A 26,241-nucleotide genomic window follows, 5' to 3' on the forward strand; every position below is an offset into this window, starting at 1 on the left:
TCAATAAGACATAGGTCATAAAAAGCCTTTAGGGTCTGTAATTTAGGGAAAGACACTGAAGATCGTGACTTGCAAGAGTCTAGGAGTGGGTCCAGTGGGGCATTGAAAATCTGAAGGTACTGCAGAGCTGAGACTTGTTTTTTTTTCGTTTGGTAGATATATGTTAGCTACAGTAAATTTTACTCCCCCCACAGCGAGAATTTCACAAATAGGTACCTGCCCTGTGGATCAGAGATATGGTCAAGCAGATCGATAGGGAGCGTTTTGTGAGGGCTATTAGAGACCCCTCTGGCCTTCTGTATAGGATGTGTACTAAGGATCCACCTGAGGGAATGTGGGGTAATGGAGGGGAGGAGAAGAGAGGGAAAAGAAAAGGTGAAAGAAAGAAGTAGATTGGAATTGACACAAAGGATATATCAAAGAAAGCAGGAGGACACCGGGGAAAGGCATCCGAGGTTAGCTAAAGTGTTCACGAAAGTGAGCATCACGTGAAATATTACGTTTCCGGCACAAACTCTGCAAGCCTATTGTGGGAGAGAAGTCGAAGGGAAAGATTCTGAGTTCTGATCCCGACAGCGTAACAGGCATGAGTAATAGGTAAAACTGTACATCCCATAATGGGAAGTAATATTGTTAGTAGCAGCACTTTATCAGAAGGCCATATGATCCGGTACCGTGTCGGATTTAAAAATGTGGCCCTCCAAATCGCCCAAGCACCATCCTTACCTCCAAGGGACAGCAAGCCATGAAGGCCAATCAGTGACAGGCTATGTAGACCTAGGTCGTCAACATAGACCTTAAGGTACACGTAAGGTAAGTAATAATCCAACCCCGGATTCCCCTTTGTTCAAACCCATTATCAAAGCCGCATCCTTGCTCATTGCAATTGCAGCATGCTCTAAGGAATATAGTACCAAAATTAGGTGAAAATCATCTGGGGCTGCCCCAAAGCCGATAGCAGTATTAGCCCCCAGTAGAGGCAAGTATAAATCTAGGAAGGCACCTGGAGGTCCACCAGATGAGGAAGAAGTACCCCAAAGTGGGGACCCCTTCCATCCTATGGCTGATCCATTCCTGGGGGGAGGGGGGGGGGATTTAGCAGCTTCCTAGGTAAGCCCCATTCACACAATAATCCTAAATCAAAACCCCATCTCCAGAAGGGGGCAATTATCAACCCCGAAGAGGTCATAATGCCCCCCCATAGGCGGGACAATGACCCCAGGGATAAGATAATATTATGTTATAATAGGTGAAAACAATAAGTTCAAACAATTAACCAGTGCATATCAGTAATCAGATATAGGGCAAGGAGTGCATCTCGACCGTCCCTAACTCCAGCTAGATCAAACGCACCAGCAAAGAGTAGGAAGCGGTCCAGCTTAAAAAGAGATACCATGCTGCAGAGTACGGCAGCACAAATGTTGCGATTCCTTGCAGCCAGTAGAAACTGAACCTGGTGTATAGAAATAGTTCTCATCAAATCTGTCGGAGGCCCAGAAAATGAATGTGTCTCCTGTAGTGATTAGACGGCCCGTCATGGTCTGAGAATAGGTCCCTCATAGAAAGCCAGGGCCACATGTAAACCAGGATATAACTATAGAGTGGGGGGTGTATCCTGACCTTCCCAAACCCCAGCTAGGCCAGTCGCACCAGCAAAGAGCAGGAAGAGGTCGTACGTACCTTGGAATGCCAGGCTTCAGATTGTGGTGAATCAGGGTGCATACTGGCCTGGCTTGCAATCCAGAGAGGATGAAACAAGTGAAAAAGCAAACTTTGCATCAAACTTGCCGAACACCCTGAACAGTACTTCTGGCCCCTTTGGTTGTGTGCAGCGGGTACAGCAGTCTCCATTTTAAGATCCAACATATAGATCTGGGTCAAACTTCAGGAGAGGTAGGCCGTCAGTCCTTGCGGTCAGTGGAGGCCGATCTTGACCTTGGTCGTCTGCGTCTTTGCGGGAGAGGGCCATGTCTCGGGTGGTCCACCGGACGGTCCAACCAGTTCGGAAAGTCAATTGGGTCTTGCTCAAGAAAGAGGAAGAAATCAGGCAATTAATCTGGGTCTGACAGGATAAATTTGTGATTATCACGGGTCACCTTAACGCTGAATAGGTGACCCTAGGTATGGGTGGCCCCAGCTTGGGGTATCAGGTCCAGTATGGGACCCTCCTCATATATAGAGTGTTCCAGAAGAGGTCAGGATATAGATGGATGGAGGAGCCGTCAAAGTCTATTGGGCCCAGCCGCCAGGCTTTACGCACAATTTCTTCTTTCAGGGTGTAGTAGGGGACCCGGCAAAGAACATCACAAGGGTGGCCCCCCCAGTCCCTGCCCCCCCCCCCCGACTCTTTGAATGTGGTCAAGTTCCATAGGAGCTGTGGCCTCCCGTCCCAGCACTTGGTTGAGAATAGAGCTGCCAGTGGGCTTCAGATCAGCCCCAGAAGTTGCCTCTGGTATTCCCTGAAGCCTAACGTTTCTGCGATTTCTGTTCTCACTGTCCTCTATGCAAAGTTGGTGCTGACACAAACGGGATAAGTGGGCATGGGATGCAGATTCTAGTGCCGTTATGCAGGCAGTGTGAGCTGCCCGAGTGGTTGCCAGAGCCGACACAGCTCCCTCTGTGACAGAGACCTGTTGCTTTAAAACTAGTAATTCCTTGTGTAAGCAGGTCTCTATTTTAACTGCCCAGGATTCAAAGGTGGCTCTAAAAGGAGGCAAGCAGGGCCGTGGCTTTAGACCCGGTCAGGAGTCTGATGACTCCTCTGCTTCCTCCTCACTAATGTGATCCACTGCAGAGCTAGGGGGAGGCGGCTTGTGTTACTCTGTAGTCTGGCCGGGCGCAATCTTTTCTTTAAGTGTACGGGGGTCGGATTGCGCTGTGCGGAGCAGATAACGCTGCACGGTGCCCTGTTGTAACTCTGCAGGGTCTGCAGCGTAAGAGGTGCCCGCTGACATAAAGACTGCGGGTGTACATGGGCTATGAAGCTGCCTGTCAGCCACGGGAGGACACAGAGCTCAGGAGCACACGTCCTTAGCCTTCCATCGTCTGCCACACCACGTGGTGGAAGCTTCTAATACTGGGTATACCATACACTTTTTCCAGCAGAGATTTATTCACTACATTTCATTTTATTATTTCTACACATTACGTGTATGCCCAACATTAGTAGTGTGGCAGAAACACCTAATGCTCGCTATACACGTAATGTTTTTAGAAGCCCTAAAATTCCACGACAGTTCAAACACCCCTCAAATTACCCCTTTTGGAAAGTAGACGCCCCCAGCTATTTGCTGAGAGTCATGTTGAGTTCATGGAAGTTTTTATTTTTTGCCATAAGTTTTTGGAAAATGACAAAAAATATGTTGTAATTTTAATGTGATATTTCTCACACATGCCATGGGTATGCATGAAATTACAGCCCAAAACACATTTTACTACTTCTCCTGAGTATGGGGATACCACATGTGAGATTTTTTGGCAGCCTAGCCATGTACATTGCCAAAAATCCAATGACCACCTTCAGGCTTTCAAGGTGTGTTAATTACGCATTGGATTTCCTGACTACTTATCACATTTTTGGGGGCCCTAAAATGCCAGGACAGTATAAACATCCCCAAAACTCCCCCTTTTTGGAAAGTAAACCCCTCCCCAAGGTGTTTATGTTGAATGTTGAGTCTTGGGAATATTTTACTTTTTGCCACAAGTTTTTTTAAAACGGATATATATATATTTTTTTTTTTACACAAAGTTGTAATTTTAATGAAATATTTCTCACACATGCCATGGGGAAATTGCAACCCAACATATATTCTGCTAATTCTCCTGAGTATGGAGATACATATGTGAGTTTTTGGGAGCCTAGTCACGTATGGGGGCCAAAATCCAATGACCACCTTCAGGCTTTCAAAGGACGTAACTTGAACAATTGATTTCCTGCCTAAGACAGTTTCGGAGGCTTTAAAATGCCAAGACAATATAAACACCCCCCAAATGACCACTTTTTGGAAAGTAGACACGCCAAGGTATTTTCTAAGAGGCATGGGGGGGGGGGGGCTTGTACTATCCTGGCATTTTAGGGCCTCCAAAACCTGATAGGTAGTCAGGAAATTAAATGGGTAATTAACCTTGAACGCCTGAAGGTGTTCATTGGATTTTTGGCCCCCTGTACGTGGCTAGGCTGCCAAAAAGACTCTTACACATGGTATCCCCCATACTCTGGAAAAGTAGAAGAATGCATTTTGGGGTTTAATTTCACATATACCCATGGCATGTGTGAGAAATCTCATTAAAGTGATAACTTTGTGTTGTGTTTTTTTTGTCATTTTCTAAAAACTTGTGGCTAAAAATAAAATCTCCAATGGACTCAACATGCCTCTCAGCAAAGACCTTAGGGTGTCTACTTACCAAAAAGGAGTCATTTGGAGGAGTTTGTACTGTACTGGCATTTTAGCGTCTCAAGAAATGTGATAGGCAGTCAGAAAGTCAGAGCTGCTTACACAAAGTTATTGTGTAAATGCAATAACTTGCACACAAACCAAATAATAAACACTTATTGGGATTTTTTTTCTTTTAAGAAAGACATGCAGCAGAATATATTTTGGCCTAAATTTATGAAGAAATTTGATTTTATTGAATATGTAGAAATTTGATTTCATTGAATATGTTTTATACAGAAAGTAGGAAATATAAATATATATATATATATATATATATATATATATATATATATATATATATATATATATATATATATATACACACACACACATATACACACATATATGCATGTATATATCGATCTATCTATATATATATAGATAGATAGATATATACACACATACACACACAATTGTACTCATACCCTGGCAGAATTTATGATTTCTTAGCCATTTTTCAGAGAATATGTATAACGCAAACTTTTCTTTCACTCATGGTTAGTGTTTGGCTGAAGCCATTCAATCAACTGTGTTTACTCTTTTTAAATCATAATCACAACAGAAACTACCCAAATGACCCTGATCAAAAGTTTACATACCCTGGTGATTTTGGCCTGATAACATGCACACAAGTTGACACAAAGGGGTCTGAATGGCTATTAAAGGTAACCATCCTCACCTGTGATCCGTTTGCTTGTAATTAGTGTGTGTGTCTGTGCTGTTCGGTGTTACAATACACTGAACAGCAAAGAGACAAGCCTCAAAACATCATTTGGAGTGATGAGACCAAAATTTGGCTTTTTAGCCACAACCATAACTGCTTCATTTGGAGAGGAGTCAACAAGGCATATGATGAAAGGTACACCATTCCTACTGTGAAACACGGAGGTGGATAGCTGATGTTTTGGGGATGTGTGAGCTACAAAAGGCACAGGAAATTTGGTCAAAATTGATGGCAAGATGAAAGCAGTATGTTATCAAAAAATACTGGAGGAACATCTGAATTCATCAGCCAGGAAGCTGCACATGGGACGTACTCAGACATTCTAACATGACAATTATCCAAAAACACAAGGCCAAGTTGACCTGTCATTAGCTACAGCATAATAAAGTGAAGGTTCTGGAGTGGCCATCTCAGTCTCCTTACCTCAATATCATTGAGCCACTCTGGGGAGATCTCAAATGTGCAGTTCATGCAAGACAGCCCAAGAATTTACAGGAATTGGAGGCTTTTTGCCAAGAGGAATAGGCAGCTTTATCATCTGAGAAGATAAAGAGCCTCATCCACAAATACCACAAAAGACGACAAGCTGTCATTGATGTTAAAGGGGGCAATACATGGTATTAAGAACTCGGGTATGTAAACTTTTGATTAGGGCCATTTGGGTAGTTTCTGTTGCGATTATGATTTAGAAAGAGTAAACACAGTTGATTGATAATAAATGGCTTCAGCCAAACACTAACCATGAGTGAAAGAAAGGTTTTTGTGCTATCATTCATATTCTCTATAAAATGGCCAAGAAATCATAAATTCTGCCAGGGTATGTAAACTTATGAGAACAATTGTATTATATATATATATTTTTGTCTATTTTTAATTATATTAATGAAAAAAAACAGTGGTGATCAAATACCACCAAAAGAAAGCTCTGTGTGAACAGAAGTGATACAAATTTCATTTGCATACATTGTTGCATGACCAAGCAATTGCCAGTTAAGGTAGCACAGTGCTGAATAGTAATAGCAAAAAATGGTCTGGTCATGAAGTGGGTAAACCATCTTGTGGTTAAGTCATTAAACATGGCTTTTGAAACTACATTAATGTCAACAACCACATGCTAATGCTTGTATAATATTTTAGTAATTGGGTTCACATATATTTTGAGTCAACACAACTAGTTTGAGGCAGAAGAAAAGCTATGCTAGCTGCTGCGGGAAAGGCACAAAGAAGAGTCCTAGTCCTTTTAACGGATTTACTTGTTTTAAATTGATAAAAAACTAATTAGGATTTATTGAGCTCAGAGGGAGAGAGCAATTTTTGCCACATATTCTTAAAAAATTAAATGGAATACCTGATATGTGTCCCAAAGCCGTATAGTGCATCGTAAAGGGAGCTCCCTCATAAGCAAGTTGTTCATCCAACGAAAAGCAAATTGCAGATATTCAACTTCATATTTCTGAAGATGACAATGCACCTCACCTGGCATAGAAGGGAGAGTCTTTAAATATGCAAAAGAGGGAAGACCAGTACAGAATTCTGAGACAGAGATGCGGTGCCTTTTTAACCTTTTATTACAAGTGCCCCACTAATTTCTTCCATGTTTTGTACAACATAATTATGAGAAAAAAATGTTTCAGCAGTCCCTGACAAGCATCTGTGGTGTGTCCATGGTCCCCATTTTATTAACTGCCAGCTGAACAACTTGACTAAAGTCAGATGCAGGGCACTAGATTTGTATTGTATAGCAAAATAAAAAAATATGACGTAGTAGATATTAAAACTACTAAATGTAGAAATATCCATGTGGGTGAATGCTTATTCCAAAGCACTGTGTAGCCTACTGTAACGTTTAATATTGGCGAGTTTGGGTGCCTACATATTACTATATGTACAGTATATGTTGATGTGAGGCTGTTGTGCAAGATTCAGAATGTAGTACTAGAAACCTGTCTGCAACATATTTACAAGCTGATGTACACCTTAAAGCGGCATTAAACCCAAAAGCAATCATTACATTGCAGCTTATCAATTTTTAGATGTGATGGCTACATTTGTTTTCTGTTCTAGGCTTTCCTTCCTTTTCATCTGGTGATCCAGCAAGTAGGTCTGTTTTTCAAGAGAACAAGCTCTCCTGCAAACCAGTTAGTTGAGACAAACCATTTACCACTGACTGGGGTGTTTACAATGATCAGTTTTTATTTACGCATGTAAAACCTTTAACTCAAAATAAATAAAACTGTTGCTGTAACTGCAGTGTGAGCTGCAGTTTGGCCTTAATTTGTTCGTGTATCTAAATCTGCTAGTATATCTAACACTCCCTCCCCCAGACTAACCATGCTGCTTGTCCAAATGTGTCTCTGTGCTCCTTTATCCAGAGTGGGAGCACTCTAATAGTGGAGTTGTGTTGCTGGCCAGATCACCAGGTGAAAACATGGGGAAAAGTCTGAAAAAAGGAAACAAACAAATGTAGCCACCATATCTAAAGATTGGTAAGCTGCAATATATTACACTTTTAGTTTTCGGGTTTAATACCGTCTCACCTTGCAAATGAAGCAATAAGTAAATGTGCCTATTAACCTCTTCTGAACTTTGGGCATGAGACGCATTTCCCTCAAAAATGTTCTTAGTACACAGCATGCATGTCCTACGCCTTTCCCTCTAGTCTGCTGTCACTCTGAGCAACTGCTGCTGTGTAAAACAGTTTCTGTACAGTGTTAGGTTATTGAGAAATACAATGTAATAACATTATTTTTGTATTGTATTTACTCTTTCAATCATACGCAGATAGCAACAAGGACAGCAACCTTGAGATTAAGGGTAGCCAAAGGAATATCCCTGATGGGTTCAAAGAGTGGCTTCTGAAGGGTTGACAAAACCAGACTGAGGTCCCATGGAATGATAGGGAACAACAGGGGGAATAATGTGGGCAGCACCCTGCACAAAGGCTTTCACTAAGAAATGAGTGGAAAGCAGTCCTTGTAAAAGGATATCTAGGGCCAAGATCTGTCCCTTGATGGTTTTCAAGGCCAAATGCTGATCTGGACTGGAAGAAAGACATGATATGTCCCACAGAGTACTTCCTGGGACAGAAGTCCCCAGCTGTGCACCATGCCAAATAGACCTTCCAGCAGTGGCGGTGCATACATTAGGAGCGTTCGGGTGCCACCCCCTCTGTGTAGAATGGACAGATTCATGCATTGAATGAATCTATCCATGGCCACTGTAGCCACCCCCTATTCAGGCGTCCAGGCCCTCTTCGGACGACGGGCGCCTGAATTCCGGGGTTGTTTTTTTTCTAAGCAATTGATCATAGCCATAGGCTCTAATAGGCGGACTTGGAGCGCAAAGCATTGCGCTCGCAGTCCACCCAGGTGTGTTAGAAAAGCGAATGAATATTCACTTTTCTAACACTGGCTGAGAGGCGGTTCAATCAGAGTCTAATACCCCTCACCTGTTTGGCTGAAGGCACAGGCGCTCCGATTGGGTGCCTAGCAGAAGGAAGACGAGACAAATTGAGGACACAGGAGCCATTGCCTGACCCCTGCTCATCGCCGTCACCCGCTGCCTGATCCCCCACCAAGATGAGGTAAGTGCCGGGCAGCGAGCGGGTGGGGAGCACAGTGGCAGCCTTTGATGGGCCACCAGTGGCGGCCTTTGATGGGCCACCAGTGGCGGCCTTTGATGGGCCACCAGTGGCGGCCTTTGATGGGCCACCAGTGGCGGCCTTTGATGGGCCACCAGTGGCGGCAATTGATGGGCCACCAGTGGCGGCAATTGATGGGCCACCAGTGGCGGCAATTGATGGGCCACCAGTGGCGGCAATTGATGGGCCACCAGTGGCGGCAATTGATGGGGCACCAGTGGCTGCAATTGATGGGGCACCAGTGGCTGCAATTGATGGGGCACCAGTGGCTGCAATTGATGGGGCACCAGTGGCTGCAATTGATGGGGCACCAGTGGCTGCAATTGATGGGGCACCAGTGGCTGCAATTGATGGGGCACCAGTGGCTGCAATTGATGGGGCACCAGTGGCTGCAATTGATGGGGCACCAGTGGCTGCAATTGATGGGGCACCAGTGGCTGCAATTGATGGGGCACCAGTGGCTGCAATTGATGGGGCACGATGACTGCATTTGATGTTTTTTTTTCAGTATTTTTCAGAATTTTTAATTTTTTTTTTAATGTCCTGGGACAAGATAGCTATAAAGGCCAACATGTGTTCCCTTCCACTCTCATAAGTGAGGTCATCCCCTCAGAGGAGAGCTTATTCCTGGACCTGAAATACATCAAATCACACCACACTGACCTCATGCAACCCTTTTTAAGGGGTGGGTGCTTGGCTAAGTGGCAATACTGCACAAGTCCAAATGTATAGAAAAAGCCAGCACCCCAACAATGTTCCATGACTGTTTACAAAAGCTCCATATTGGCAAAAAAACACCAACATTTCCAAAGCATGTAGACCCTCCTTCTCAAGAATTTGGAGACAAATGTCTGCAGATCTTTCACAAACAAACGGCATCCACAGAGGCCACAGTAAAATGTAGTAAACGTGCGAAGAGAAGACCAAGTTACATAGTTACATAGTTAGTCAGGTTGAAAAAAGACACAAGTCCATCCAGTCCAACCATAAAAAAAAAAAAAAAAAAAAAAAAAAAAAAAAACGTACAATCCAATATACCCAATACTATACCCACAGTTGATCCAGAGGAAAAAGAGAAGCCAGATGCTGAATCGCCCAAGAAGCACTGACACCCTTAGTGGAGTGGGCCTTGACCGGTAAAGAAGGAACCTTTCCCCGAATACCATATTCCTGAGACATATTATAAGTTGACGAATCCATCTCGAAATAGTGGATTGAGAGGCAGCCTAATGCTTGTGAGGACTTCAGCTAGGACAACAGGGACTCAATACTGCTGAAACAAACCTGTAACACCATTTAGAGTGAAAAACCCTTTCATTAGGATCAGGACAAAAGATGGTAACACAATGTCCTTATTTAGGTGAAATGAAGAAACCACCTCAGCTAAAAAAAAAAAAAAAAAAAAAAAAGAAAAAAAAAAAGGGAGGGCCAAGACCTCATTAACGCTTTATCCTGGCGATGCATCAAGAAAAGTTCCTTGCAGAAGTGACAATGGAATCTCTGGGAGAGGCTCAAAGGGAGAAGTCTGTATAACAGATAAAATCAAACCGAAGAGGAATTTAAAGCAAAAAAGAAAAAAAAAAATCACGCTGACAGGCAGGGTTTTTTTTTTATAACAGAAGAGACCCTAGTAGTCACTTCTGTCATTAATGCTTCTCCCTGCCGGCGTGATCACTGAGTCAATGAGACTTGGGAGATCAGAGTACGGGGCTGATCCCAGCCCCTTACCACGTGATCAGCTGATCACGTGATGTAAACAGAAGATCGGTAATTGTTTTTCATTTTATTTTCACACGTGAGGAGAGAAAAAAACTCAATCACCAGCTTCTGTGAAAGGGACATCGGTCCCGAAGAGGAAGAGGCACACCCACCTCACCTGTGCCCACCAGTGCCACCTGCCAGTGCATATCAGTGCCACCTATCAATGCCCACCAGTGGTGTCAATCAATGCCTCATCAGTGCTGCCCATCAGTGTCACCTACCAGTGCACATCACTGCCAGCCATCAATGCCCATCAGTGGCACCTACCAATGACATCGGTGCCCATCAGTGCCACCTCTCGGTGCCCACCAGTTCAGCATATCAGTGCCCATCAGTGCAGCCTCATCAACGTACATCAATGAAGGAGAAAAAGTACCGGTTTGCAAATATTTAAAACAAAATATAAAATGGTTTTGTTTTTTTTTTTAACAAAAAATAAAAAACCCAGTGGTGATCAAATACCACCAAAAGAAAGCTCTATTTGTGGGGAAAAAAATAATAAAAATGTCATATGGGTACAGTGTTGCATGACCGCGCGATTCTCACTCAAATAATGACAGCACTAAAAGCTGAAAATTGGTCTGGGCAGGAAGGGGGTTTAAGTGCCCAGTAAGCAAGTGGTTAAAATTTCATGGGGACAAAGGGGGTTGCACAGGTGGAACAATCTGTGTGACATCCTGTACAAAGGCTTTTGTCAAGTATTTAGATGTGATATGTTTTTAAAACAGAGACTAAGGCCTGCCCCTTAATGGTACTTAAAGACATCTCCATCCCAGGCTAGAGAAAAGCCAAAATGCACTCCATAACATATTGTCAGGGATGAACTTGACACCAAGGGAAATAAGCCTTCCATGTATGACTGTACCCCTTCCTGGAGGTCCACTATCTTTCTTTGACAAGGGTAGAGATAATAAAGTCCGAAACACCCCTATCCTTCGGGACTTGGGCTTCAACAGCCATGCTGTCAAGGCCAGCGACCATAAAGCAGGATGGAAGATTAAACTCTGCGAGAGCAATTCTCGCGGATCTGGTCATCTGCCATGAGATTTATGATGCCCACATACCACATTTTTTTTCCAAGCAGATGCGATCAGAATCACTGAAATGTCCTCCACCTTCCCCATATACAACAAGCTAGGAAGAAGCTGAAGGTAAAGAAGGCATTGATCAGGGAAAACTGATCCCAAGGAGTCCCCAGGAAATTCACCGCAAATGCCTGAGGATCACTGGTCACCTCTCCAGTTTGTTGTTGAATCTGGGTGCCGAGAGTTCCACATCCAGTGCCCCCCACCAGAGACAATACTCTGCAAACACCTTCAGGAATGTGCATGTCAGAGGACCAGAACATGTCTGCCCAAGAAATGGGCAGGTTCACTTCTTTCTGAACAGCATGACTTCTTGTCTGTTGTTGACGGTTGATGTACGCCATAGCAGTGGCATTGTCCGACAGCATCCTGATGGGAAATCCCATGAAAGTAGACAGACTAGTGTAGGAGAGCCAGCTGAATTGTCCAATGTTGATCAGCAACTTTTGCTCCTCCATCCATGTTCCCTGAACTAAGAGGATCTCTAGAGTTGACCTGGTCTTCGAAGTTATATGCACTGGCAGGTCCAAAGACTCCTGATGTTTGTCCTATACCTACACGAAATTGAGTTGAAGAGCTGTGGAATTTAATAGAAAAAAGGGGACTGGATTTAATACAGCTAAACATATTTCCTAAAACGATTATGCAGGCTTGAATTGGGGGACTTTTCAATGACCTTGGAGACTCTACTTGTGATCAAAGATAGGCATTTCTCCTGCAAAGCAGTACCTTTGCCTGCGTCATGTTGAGGGCTAAGCCAAGGTACTCCAGACATTGTGTCAGAACAAAGGCAGATTTCTGAAGGTTCAGCACCCAAGAGAACCTTTTCAGAAGCTGTACCAAGTGCTGAACATTTGTTGTCACCTTATGAGCAGATTGCTCCCTGAGAAGCAGGTCATCCAGGTAACCCACAATGGAGAAACCTGGGGTCTTCAACAACCTAAAAACAAGTTCCAAAATTTTGGCTAACACTCTGAGGGCAATGGACAGACCGAAAGGCAATGCCACAAACTAGTACAGTGGAACCTCGGATTACGAGCATGATCCATTCCAGGAGTATGCTCGTAATCCAAAGTACTCGCATATCAAAGCGAGTTTTGCCACTGAAGTCAATGGAAACGAAAATCATTTGTTCCGCATTGACTTCAATGGGATGCAATACCGCATGCGGCCAGAGGCGGGGGGGCGCCAGAGAGCCTCAGAAACGTCAGAAAAGGCCCGAGGACACTTCGGCTGACCTCGGCAAACCTTGGAAAGCCTTCCTACCCGAGATTTGCCGAGTCAGCCGTGCTGTACTCGGTCCTTTCCGTGTATTTCTGAACATGACATTCGGCTCTGCTCGGCTCAGGCGCCCCCCCCACCTCAGGCCAAAAGCGGTACTGCACACTGCTTTGGCCTGAATCGTGCTCGTTTTGCGAGACAACACTCACCAACCGAGTTACGATATTTAAAAATACAGTGCTCCTATTGCGAAACGCTCGTTAATCGCGTTACTTGCAATCCAAGGTTCCATTGTAGTTGCGATCCTGCACTGCAAATTGCAGAAACTGTTAGTAAGGCCAAAAAAAATCAGGAGGTGTAGGATGGCATCCCTGATATCCACTGACACCAGGAAATCCCCCTGAGGACACAAAGCAATGATCAGTTGGGTGGATTAAATTTTGTACCTTCAAGAACTTGAGACCCTTGAGGTCTAGAATAGGCCAGACAACTCTAGTTGGCTTAAAAACTGCAAATAGAATGGAACAGAAGCCATAAGACCTTTCTCTCCAGGTACAGGTGCGATGACCCCATAGGACACCGGCTGCTTTTTTCTTTTAAATAGAGAAAAACACTCTTTTGTGGCAATGAAGATAACTGAGTGCATAAAGCATTGAGGGTGGAAAGCAGTAAAACTCCAGCATGTACCCTTTGGACCTCACACTATCACACCTTACACGCAATATCCTGATTCTAGGTGGTCAGGAAGAAAAACACATGTCCTTCCTGCTCAAGGCCCGAGGCTTCCTACTTATGAAAGGAGCTCTTCTTGAATTTCCAAAGATATCACTGATTTATGATTTGTCACCTTCTGCTTTAGGGGCAAGAGCAGACTTTTTCCCCACTGTCACCATCTGGATGAAGGCTTCCATAGGTCATCCAAACAAGAGGTTGCCTTCAAAGGACAGCCTCTCAATCTGCCTCTTGCAGAGATATTTCGCTAATCAACATTTGAGCCATAGGATCCTTCTCATGTGGACAGAGATGGTGTGCATCTGGCAAAGCTGCCATTATAAAATCTTTCAAGGCATCCACCAAGGAAATCAAGGTTCCCAGAAAATCTAACAGAAACTGCCAGATGGCAGAATACAATGGTTCTGATTCTCTGGAAAGAGGCATTTGCTTTTTCCACACTTAGGGCTTGGCAAGCTCCCAACACAGGCTGCAGAGTCACTCCTACTAGAGAGAAGGGTGCCTTAAAGACCTAACCTGGGACCTCATCCACTGACCTTATCCACGTCAGGGTCTTATTCAAGTAGGAAAAGGCTGGGTCAGCACTCAGAGAACCCCATTTTTTTTTGTAGGATTCTCCCTTGATAGAAATACAGCAGGGATTCAGAGCTAATCTGACTATAGGGGAGAAATTAGAGGACAAGGAGGGTCCTCCCTACCTCTTAGGGTGATTTGGAAGCCCACTAGACCGTCAATCCCCACCAGAAAACTTAAGTGGCAGACAACCCCAATAAACAAGTGTCTAAAATACTTGCAGTGCCTTTGCACCAATCCGCTCTAGACTGCTAAGTTGTGGTAGAGTAGCAGAGTCGCAGAACTGTTTGGTGCTGCAGGAGCCTGCAAACGCACCTATTACTGTGCCCAAGGCACCAGAAAAACGGGCCAGTGCATGTAAGATGTAAGCAATGCCATCATTGTACATATGTATTGTGCCAGTCTGCCCCTTTTGAACATCCCTACTGCTGTGTACAGCTCTGCCTGCAAAAAAGCAACAAAGCAGCTCCCGTCACACAAGGCACACTTTAGGGAAAGATTGCCACTTGCTCCATCCTTTACATAGGCACTCACAGGTCCATGCTGCTGGCCCAGCAGGTCCAATCTTTACCGATCACAGCAGGTGTGCCTTGCAGGGCCTTATGGGACTCGAGTCCCCCACAGGAGGATCTCTGCCCTGAACCTGTAAAGCCCCCTGGCAGCACGAACACCTGACACATAGTACCCAAGAGATCACTGCTCACAGGATAAAGGGTCAACCGGCAGCATTACAGGCCACCCCTGCTCTTGAATGCTGGGTCTGGGTACAGTCTCCCTTGGCTTTCTGACTGTAGTGATTGATCTGGAGGATCAAATTCTTTATTAGGATGTAGAGCGTTTACAAATGCATCCAATTAAACAGATCATCCTCTGATGCCGCGTGCACAAAACCGGACTTTCAGTCAGAGTAGACTCTGACAGTCTTTCCGACAGAGTTCTGCTGAAACGGACTTGCCTACACGCGATCACACCAAAGTACGTTAGTTTAGAACACAATGACGTACGACGGGACTAGAAAAAGGAAGTTCAATAGCCAGTAGCCAATAGCCAATAGCTGCCCTTTTAGAAAGAAAAAGTCAAATATAGCCCACGATCGGAATGTCCGACAGAATGATTCTGTCAGACCTTTTCTGCCGGGAAGTCCGGTCGTGTGTACACGGCATAACTGCAAAAGTGTCGTCATTGTCAAAGCCAGCCCACCATGTGGCACCTGCACCGTGACAAACCAAACACATTTTTCTAAAATGCCTACAAATAACTTGGTAAAGGATGGGACCATGGAGCTACCCATGGCTGTACCAGAATTCTGCTTGTAAATTACATCTTTACACCTACAGAAATTATTTTCAAGAACCAGTTCAAGTCATAGATAGAATTTCACCCCAAAAAAATGATAGACTCCATCTAAACCACAGGTGTCAAACTGGCGGCCCTCCAGCTGTTGCAGAACTACAAATCCCATGAGGCATTGCAAGGCTGAAAGTTACAAGCATGACTCCCACACGCAATGGCATGCTTGGACTTATAGTTCCGCAAAAGCTGGAGCGCCGCCAGTTTGACACCCCTGATCTAAACCATCCAAACTGAGCATATTTGTATATGAGCTTGATGTCCATCTTACCCAGGGGCACAGTCCAGAGAAAATTTTAGCTTGTGCAACTTGCCCCAAAAATCACTGTTGTCACATAAGTACGATGGAAGGGGCTGGAGGCAATGATGCCACCAGACCCAGAAATAACTGATCGATATTCAAGGGATTAAACCCCTTTTGGACTTTACATAGTCTGTAAATAACCATAACTGGAATTGTTGGGTGATTCACTGAGATAATTTCAGTCACTTAATCAGATAATCAGCCATTGGCGACTCAGAATTCCATCAGATGGCTCAACTTATTGTGGACGTTTGCGGCCGAGTCAGATGTAATTCATTAAAGAATCCTCCAACATACTATGGAAGCTGTGTTTATAAAATGCATAGTCCCAAAAAACAATCTCATTCCTTTGTGGGTTTCAGAAATAGGTTTTTGTCTTAGAGAAGTTAGGTCAACCTGCTCAGAAGCATCAAGGTTAGAATACGATTTCCTGTTGTCTAAGACTGTTTTAATAAAAGACTCAATTAAGAAATTATTTTCAGGTGGATCAAACAAGCTTCTTAAGCGACACCTGGCAAAACAGGATTTTAAACATGTGTGTGTTCACATTTTTCAATCATCCGTAGGCTTTCTGGTGGAAGTGATTCAAGCAGCTGTAAAGCTGCCTGATCACTTCCACACCTGCCTTTCAGGTTCGGCAGTCTCTATCCCTGGCTGCTATGGCCAGGGAAGAAGCTGAATGAGAGCGAACTGTGCTCCATTAGCTTCAGTGGAGGGCAGGGAATCATTTTTTTTTTTTTTTTTTACACTTGGAGCCTGTAAAGCATTGCACCCGCAATCAGCAGATTAGCAGGGTGCCTTGCAGGACTCCTGAAGACTTGTCAGTCTATCTGTCAGCTCGTACAGACAGGCACACACTGACAGTAAGAGACAATGAACTACCAGAGCGCTCAACAGCACCATCGTAGTTCATTGAGAACTCAAAGGCTGTCGGAACTTGCAGAATGGATGATGTGGCCGGGCTGGCGGAACTTTCAAAAACGGAACTCAGGGGGCTGGTGCATTTGTAAAATATTACATGTTACACCCTGAACATGGGTGCAACATGTAATGTGTTACAAAAGGTGAACTTATCCTTTAACTCTAAACTGAAACAGTAAAAGCGTTTAAAGCTTTGCCTTTGGGCAATTTTATTTACTAAAGTTTGTCCGTGTTTCTCGCAATTTTGTACCTTGTTTTTTACACTTTTCCAAAAACGGTTATATTGTATTTGTATGCCCTAAATATCTAGGAACACAGTACAGAACAGTAGTGGCACGTGTTCTGTCTCTGCCCCTGGGCAGAAACAGAATACACGGCACTATGCATATGCAATTTTGCCACGGCCATCTTGGAATCTGGAATACGAGTTGTTTATATGATACAAAGTGCCTGGTTGTCATTTCTTCATTGTAAGAGTATTTACCACAATAAATTGGTGTTTTAAATCGAGATTACACTATGGAGAGCGTGTCTTTCTTTTTCATGATACTATGTCCAACTGAGTATATGTGCACAGCGTTCTATCACAACGCAGCAGTACCATGGTTTGACATGTGGTTTTGAGGAAAGATGGATATCTTGAATGTGTACACAAGCACTGGTGGACCACTCTTAATTGGGGGTCATACGATTCTGGTAAGCCTCCCTCTGATGCACACCGAGGAGCTAGTGTGGTTTATCATTAAGAAATTTGGTGGCGTTTGGTATCCACCTCTGACATTATGACATTTCCCAGAATGAGAGGCATTTCCAAATAATCTCTGGGATTGAAGAGCCTGTGATCACACCAGGCAAAGAAAGATTTCTAAGTACGATAGTACATCTTCCCGAAAGTGTTTTTTTTTTTTTTTTTTGCTTTTAGCAAGGTAAGGTAAAAGACTTAGAGACCCCTCTACCTTTTAAGACCCACCCTAAACTGGCATGCCGTTAAAGCCAGAGATTGGGAAGCAGGATGGAATAGAGTTCTGCTGAGATAGCAGATCTAGTCTGTTGGGAGGAGACGAGAGATCGTCTGCTAGAAGTCTCAGTATGTCTTTGTGCCAGTTCGGTGCAAAGAGAATCACCATTTTTCTTTCTTGTTCCATCTTTTTGAGCAGATAAGGCAGAATTTGCACTGGAGGGAAGACGTAGATTAGCTTTAACTGAGACCAAGGAATTATCAAGGCACCCAAGGCCAGGGCTACAGGATCCTTGCTACAAAACAAAATTAGTTGGTTGTTAAATCTGGTGGCTAGGATGTCTACGCATGGGTTCTGACATTTCTGACATCTTTTTTTTTTAATCTCAGAAGAGGTTTGGGTGAAAGGTCCATTCCCCTTGACCCTGGAAGTGGCAGCTGAGGTAATCTGCTTTCAAGTTATCCACTCCTGGGGTGTGAACAGCAGAGAGCACTGGACAGTAAATTTCCATATGATATTATCTGGTTTGCTTTCTTTAAGGCTACAAGACTCCTGGTTGGCTAATGTAAGCCAAAGCTGTGGCGCTGCATGACTCCACCCTGATTTGGTATCTCGCAGAAAATGGGGTCCAGTGCTGCAAAGCCATACAAACTGCTCTGAGCTCCAGGATGCTGATGGGGAAGCTTGGCTTCCACAAATGACCATGTTCCCTGGACTGTGAGGAGCTAAAACACTCCTCTCCAGCCTAAAAGTCTGCCATCTGTTATTACTTTCCAGTAATGAGGAAGAAAATATTTCCCTATTGTTAGAGCTGGGCTTCAGATCTACCAAATTAGAGAATTCCTTTCTTGGCTGGACAGGTGCATGGGTAGGTCTAGAGAATTATTATTAGTATACAGGATTTATATAGCGCCGACAGTTTACGCAGTTCTTTACAACATTAGGGCAGACGGTACAATTACAATACAATTCGATACAGGGGGGAATCAGAGAGCCCTGCTCGTTAGAGCTTACAATCTAGCAGGGAGGGTCAAGTTATACAAAAGGGTAATAGCTGTGGGGGATGAGCTAATGGAGAAAATAGTGCAGTTGTTAGATGGAGGCAGGAAAGGCTTCTCTGAAGAGGAAAGTTTTCAGGGATCGCCTAAAAGTGGATAAATTTGGAGACAGTCTGACAGATTGAGGTAGCGAATTCCAGAGGATGGGGGTGAGGCTCGGGAGAAGTCCTGGAGGTGGATATGGGAGGAGGTGATGAGGGAGCTAAAGAGCAGGAGGTCTTGGGAGGAACGAAGAGGGTGATTAGGTTGGTGTTTTGAGACTAGGCTAGTGATGTAGCTGGGGGCAGGGTTGTGGATGGCTTTGTAACTTATTGTTAGTATTTTGAATTTAATTTGTTGGGCAAGTGGCAGCCAATGGAGGGATTGGCAGAGAGGGGTAGCAGACACTGTGCGGTTTGTAAGGTGGATGAGTCTGGCAGCAGCATTCATGATGAACTGAAGGGGGGATAGTCTATTTACAGGTAAGCCAATGAGGAGGGAGTTGCAGTAGTCAAGGAGAAGGAGCATGCTTGCTCCAGGTCGACAAGATGTTGTGTTGGAGAGTTCTTGAATGAAGGAGGCTACCATAAGACCTAGGAGTTGGCCATAGATGGATTGAAATTTGTCAGGTTCAGCAGGGAACAGATGAATTTTGATCCATGTGTTGCTGCTCCTGCTCGCCAGAAGTTAATTTAACGATCAACTTCTGTCAAACAGGCTGGTTGGAACATTTTTCTCGATCAGCAGCTGCTGTCAGAATACAATGTCCCTGTGGGAATAACATGTGATCTGGATGCCCTGAGTTCTGAGAAGGGCAAGAAGAGGTGCTAGGATCTTTGTCAATACTCAGAGCAGAAGATAAGCAAACTGAAACTGAAGCGCAGAAATTGCTGATGAGCTGGACAAATAGGAACATGCAGAAAGGCATCTTGGATATCCATGCATGCTATGTGTTTTCCTTATATTGAAGAGGTAATTACCAACCTTAAGGATTCCATGCAAAGATTTTGAGTTTGATAGTTTTTGTTGAGGGATTTCAAGTCCATAATAGGATGAATACCCCCATTGGGCTTTGGTTCCGTGAACAGGTTTGAATAGAATCCTTTGAACCTGACTTATTGGAGCAATGGCACCGCTACTATCTGGGGAAAGAGATAGCTCTTCCCAGGCATTTTTACAAATCTGACTGTCTTTGAACAGTCTGGTGAATTTGAAAGAAGAAAATGGCAAGAGGGTAGAGTTTTAGACTATTTTGAAACCATCGATTGAACCCACAGGTCGGGTACGTGTGTTACTCAGAGAAGCAAACTGTAACAAACCTTCACTTACTCTTAGGAGTGAGGGTGTACCGTCACTGGCAAAAGGGCTTTAGTGAAGACTTGGTGGGCTTCGGGGCCCAAGTCTTGCACTCAAAGGAAGGGCTGAATGTAGGTTTGGAAATTGAAACCTGGGTAGAGCGATTGGATGCTCTGCGTTTTGCAGGAGGAAGGGGCTCCTGAGGAGAGGGGTTTTTGGATCTTCTGCTGTGAAAGACCTTCCCTCCTTTGACAATAATGAGGTTAATGAATTGGTCAGGTGCCTCTCCAAATAGAGGTCTTGCTTGAAAAGGCATATGTGTGAGTCACTTTTTACATGTGACTTCAGATGTCCAGGCTTTTAGCCACAAGATTCTGGGCAAGGGAATAGAGATTAGGGCCAGTCTGAAAATTTGTCTCAGGCATGTTCTGGGGCATCTATACAAAAAAGCAGAGCAGAAGGTAATTGCTCTTTAAAGCACAATCTGAAATATTGAATACATACTGCAGCGAGAGCCAATTGCAGGGCTGGGCATGCCAAGGTAAAGAGAGCCTTTAAGATTGTCTCAAACAACCTATGTGCAGAATCTTTGAAAAAAGGGAACATCTTCAATAAGTACAGTGAAATGTTTAAAGGCGTTGTAAAGCCAAAAGGTTTTTTTTTATCTCAATGCATTCTAAAAAAACTTGTGTGTAGCAGGCCCCCCCCCCCAACTCTTACCCTGAGCCCCTTCTCTATTTCTCTATCCAGCGATGTCCTTGATTTCCCTTGGCCGTCCGGGACGCTCCTCCTGATTGGCTGGGGCACAGCCATGGCGCCATTGGCTCCCGCTGCTGTGAAAGTCAGTTAGCAGATCAGGGGAGAAAGGGGGCGGGGACGAATGGCAGCTGCGTGTCTGAATGGACACACAGAGCTGCAGCTCGACTTGGGTGCCCCCAATGGAACCTGCTGGTCTATGGGGGCACTCGTCAGCAGAAAGGAGCCAGGAGCAGCGAAGAGGGAGCTGAGAAGAGGAGGATCCAGGCTGCTCTGTGCAAAACCAACTGCACAGAGGAGGTAAGTAACGTGTGTTATTTATTTTTTTTAAAGCTAGGCTTTACATTCACTTTAAGACTGAATGGCAGGATCAACTGCAGCAACAGGCCACTTTTTTAGTTAGCTGATTTTCCACTGGATAGAGTCCGGCAAAGATCTTGGTATGAGTGACAATCCTTTCTGGAGTGAAACAATTGTCCAATAGATTGCACATACTATCTATTCATGAACAGAGAGCGTCTTTAAGGATTTTGCAGGTCTCTGCACCCAAAAGAGTGATTGGAAGATGGAGGAGAATCAATCTGCACTATACCAAGGCTTTTGCGGACGGCAGCAGTAAGCTTATCCAGGTAAGAATGTGTGGTGAGTGAAGCTCTCGCTTCAATATAGCGGCAAGCTGGGTAGGTAAAATCTTCCGCAGCTTCCTCCGATACCACCTTGATGTCTACTTCATTCCCTTCTGTGACTGCTGCGTATAGCGCAAGCATATCAGAAATAGGAAATGAGGCATGGCATTTTGGAGCCCTGGGCAAATATGGCTGTAATAAAGTTGCTATTTGTCCAAGGAATTGTGACAGATGCAGAGAATTTGAAACAGGGCTAGCATCAGAAGCAGAAAAAAATGTTAGAATCCGCTCCTGTTGCTACTTGTGTTGCATGTGCTTATCCGAGTGTCTATTTCAGGAATCAGTGCCCAAAGTAACACAACAGACCAGCTCTGCATCTAGCTGGATGCGAGTATGGTCCCCCAAGGCTCAGCTGGGGAGTCAACTGATCTGGAAAGCTGTTAAATGAAAGTTGCAGTCCTTATGAGCAGTTAGAAACATGACAGAAGAATCAGCATGCAAAAAGAAGCAAACATATAAAATAAAGAAATGGTTTGCTTTTCCAAGAGAAGAGAAAAAGTCTGTACACCCATAGACACTTGCAAAAAACTAGGGCTTTCTGAAAGTAGGAAGTGGTTATGCTAGGGCTGTCCTTTCAGCTTTTCTGCAAGTGTCCAATCACCTGAAGATAGGTGCAAAACTCAATCAGCTAACACCAAAATGTTATGTTTGTCCAGAGAAACAATTAAATAAAAATACACTTATCGGCAACTTTACACCTGTTCAATTGCTTGGCAACACAAATAGCTAATCAGCCAATCACATAGCAGCAACTCAATGCATTTAGACATCTAGACATGGTGAGGACGACTTGCTAAAGTTCAAATTGAGCATCAGAATGGGGAAAAAAGGGGATTTATTGGACTTTGAACGTTGCATGGTTGTTGGTGCCAAATGGGCTGGTCTGAGCATTTCAAAAACTGCTGATCTAATGGGGTTTTAACACATGTAGCGCTGGTATTTTTGCCATCTAATGTCATGCAATGTTAATGTTGTTATATTGGTATTTAGCTCCCTCTAGTGGTATATAATGTGAATAAGACTTGTTTATTTTTCACATAAGAACGTGAGCAGGAAGTGATTTAATTGTTTTACTGGAAAGACTCACCTACCCACAATGCTCACTCACCTACCCATGAACACTGAGTGACTGAACTGCATGCTGGGTAGGTAATAAAAGGCCCGGCGTGACCATTTTCTGTCTCTCCTGGATGCGTGGCCTGATTGCAGGGATCTGTGGAGGAGTGTTCCGAAGACCGGGGCTTGCACGGAGTGGAGCGGAACAGCAACCACTGAGAGTGACTTACCACAGTGTGGTGGAGAAGCTGTGTGATCAGGTCTGAGGATCCAGAATGCCTGACAGAGCTAAAGTGAGGGTCCTGGTCATCTTGCGGATCGGAGCAGCGTGACGGTGCTGGCTGGCAGCGGGACTGAGACCACTATAGCGGAGTCATCCAGTTTTCCGGGCCTGGTGTAGTGAGAGGGCTGTTGCCCAGAACTTATATAAGCACTTAATACACTATAATTTGCTGAGATCTGCAGTCCCACGGAACAGTTTCTTCCAATTAGACTGTGCTCATTCAGGCCTCAAAGCCTGTACTTCACTAGAAACTGACTGATGGTCAGGGTGCATTCTCACATAAGTTATAAGTGCATCTCATAACTGGAGTTGCTGTTATTCACTATTTTACTTTACATTACCATCTGCAAACTCTATGGAATATAAATACTGCAGTATAATGGCTAGCTAAAGACAAAAGACAAAAGACTATACCATTCACTGTAAGGCCTTGTGTTTCCGCTATGCGCAAAGGACTGCATTACACGGCAGGGAGAGTTATTGAGTAATTACACTGTGTTGTATTGTTCTAATAGCATTGAATAGTGTGCTGCGGGTTTACTGTGTCTGCACGGCCGTGCTGGAAGTGGGAAGGTGATCAGTGTCAAGGCATTACACCAATCTGAGCATTAGTCCCACTTGGAGACGCGTCTGCACGCACCATTTATTATGTGTGTGTCAAAGTGACCATTTGGTAATATCTTTATTGCAACTGTTTTGATTTTTGTATATGTACATTTGAGAGGTGTCTCTCCATTTAGCTAAGTCTCTTTTCAGTAAACTAATCATATTATTCAATTACAATTGTGTGTGTGTGACCTTTTACTGAAAGCAATGGATACCCAGATAATAATAGAGGTACAATATATGTATGTTGCGATTGTTGGGTTGTTCCTTATTATTGGGCTTCACACCAACACTGTTACACAGCTGTGTCAAGCGGGTTGAGCCAATTTATTGGGGGTGGAAAAGCAGAGTACAGGCCCAATCAATTACCAGCAGCTCCTTCGTGGGTAAGTGCTACATGTGGGGGCTTGTCCGGGATTCTGTTACTCTGCAATCAAGCCCACCCTCTTGGCACCAGTATGGACCCCATCACTGTGGTCCAGTGGTGCGAAGCGGAAGGCGCTCGCTCAGAAGTGAGCGTGGCAATTGAACTCCCAGGGGAAGACTGGGAGGAAGAACGGGTCAAAGAAGTTGTGAAGGCATTGTCCCCAGATAGGAAAGCCTGGGTGATTGCTGTCAGACCAGATTATGGGACCTCTCACACTTATGCACTATTAGAATGGAGAAAGGGGGATCCTGAAAACTTCAAAGGCACCAGTGGGAAACTGACACAACCAAACTTTATCTGACACACCCAGCGAGACCAGGTGAAAGCTGCCCCAGCTCAAGAAAGAAGGAGCCAACAATGCAGGAAGTCAGTTTTGGGTTAACACCGAAGAAAAGTGTCAGAGGGCCCCCCAACAAAAAGAGGGCCGTTGTTGAAACGCTCAGAGCTTACAAGGGAGGTTCAGTCAGAACAACAAATGGCTGACCTGAAACAGCAGTATAATGATATACAGAAACCTCCAGCATGATTGCAGAACACATTAAAGAGCTAAGTGTCACATGCAAGGACCCGAGTGATGGTCAGATAACACCGAGACCTGTTTCAGTGATGCAGAGACGCACTCATGGCCACTTGCCAGAGGTGACGATGCGGAAAGATTTCAAGATCAAAGGTCAGATAGGAGAGAAGGAACAGAAAGACAAGCTGTCCTACACAAACCTCCTGCATCAGATTGACCTGGGACTCCAAAGAGGATATCTTGAATCTGAAATTGTAGAGGCTGTCGTCAACGCCATTAGTCCAGGCCTAAGTATGAGAGGCATGCTGGAAATGAAAAATGGACTGACCTTAAAACAACTACTCACATTCTTATGTGAAAAATAAACAAGTCCTATTCACATTATATACCACTAGAGGGAGCCAAATACCAATCTAACAACATTAACATTGCATGACATTAGATAGCAAAAATCCCAGCGCTACATACTCCCTCTGCTTTAAACCTTTGGTCCCCAAAGATATCCAAAATCTTTGCTCTGTTACACATTTTTGCCTCTAGGCGATTGCACAATACTGACAGAGGAGCCTCCCACCAATTATCGTGTGATGGGAGACTGTTCTGTGCACTCACAGCTGACACCGTGGTGTCTGGTACAGATGTGTCAAGGGGTGAGATGGGGTTGTCCCTTTCTGAATCAACAGTGGAGAGACCAGGCATTTCAGAATTTCTTTTGGCGGTGGATCGAGTCTTCTCGGAACATTCACCTAGCACATCATAAGTTAGTCTTTTCGGTGGATGAATCTCTCTTTTGACTCTGTTTTTTGGGTGTAGGCACCATCTTTGGACAGGTACTATCCTTTCCCACTTCAGACTCTTGTACTTCAATGTTATTAAAGGACGAGTGGTCCTCAGGGTGACCATTTTGTGGAACAAATTCTGGGGCTTCTGGCCTAAGGGTTCAATTGTCCTTTTCCCTTGTGTGGGGTAAACAGTTAGCATCAGCTCCTGGCATTTCAGATGACCACAACCAGCTTACCTCCATTTCCTCCTCCTCACTATCTTCTGTAGCAAGGGATCCAGACGGAGACTGAGTTATTGGTTCTGGCACAGTAGGCTCACTAACCTTCTCTTCCTGTTTAACTACTTCTGCCTCCTGCAGATCGGTTTCCTCCACTTCAGTTTTGGGTATTCTCTCACCCATTGTGGTAAGAGAAAACACTTCCAACCCTGTTACTGGCAGTGAGGGTAGAGGGTCACATCTGAGGACAACAGGGGCCAACGGCCACTTCACCAGATCTGTGTTGGTCCCTACGATCAGTGAACTTCTTGAGGACCCTGGCAGCCAAGAGCAGACAATGGCCAGTGTCTCAAAGTTCTTGGGCTTCTCAGCCCTCAAACCTACCCATAAACACTGAGTGACTGAACTGCATGCTGGGTAGGTAATAAAAGGCCTGGCCATTTTCTGTCTCTTCTGGACATGTGGCCTGACTGCAGGGATCTGTGGAGGCGTGTTCCGAAGAGCGCGGCTTGCACGGAGCAGAGCGGAACAGCAATCACTGAGAGTGACTTACCACAGTGTGCTGGAGAAGCTGTGTGATCAGGTCTGAGGATCCAGAATGCCGGGCGGAGACAAGTGAGGGTCCTGGTCATCTTGCGGAGTGGGGCAGCGTGACGGTGCTGGCTGGCAGCGGGACTGAGACCACTGTAGTGGAGTCACCCAGTTTTCCGGGTCTGGTGTGGTGAGAGGACTGTTGCCCAGAACTTATAAAAAGCACTTAATACACTATAGACTAGTTTCACAAATCTGCTGAGATCTGCAGTCCCATGGAACAGTTTCTTCCAATTAGATTGTGCTCATTCAGGCCTCAAAGCCTGTACTTCACCAGAAA

At 44.5% G+C, this 26,241-nt stretch overlaps 1 protein-coding gene across 5 annotated transcripts in view; it reads right to left on the reverse strand.

Moving 5' to 3' along the window:
• TBC1D22B (TBC1 domain family member 22B) overlaps positions 1–26,241 on the reverse strand; it is a 551,506-nt gene that overhangs the window by 81,889 nt on the left and 443,376 nt on the right. For 4 of the 5 annotated variants that reach the window (XM_073615872.1, XM_073615870.1, XM_073615871.1 and 1 more), the window contains one exon: positions 6,509–6,636. The exons of the other annotated variant lie outside the window; for it this stretch is intronic. In XM_073615872.1, coding sequence (XP_073471973.1) covers positions 6,509–6,636 — 128 coding nt within the window. The remainder of the gene's footprint in view (positions 1–6,508; positions 6,637–26,241) is intronic. 5 annotated transcript variants of the gene reach the window in all.

The sequence above is a fragment of the Aquarana catesbeiana genome, linkage group LG02, assembly GCF_042186555.1.
Source record: "Aquarana catesbeiana isolate 2022-GZ linkage group LG02, ASM4218655v1, whole genome shotgun sequence".
Taxonomy (NCBI): domain Eukaryota; kingdom Metazoa; phylum Chordata; class Amphibia; order Anura; family Ranidae; genus Aquarana; species Aquarana catesbeiana.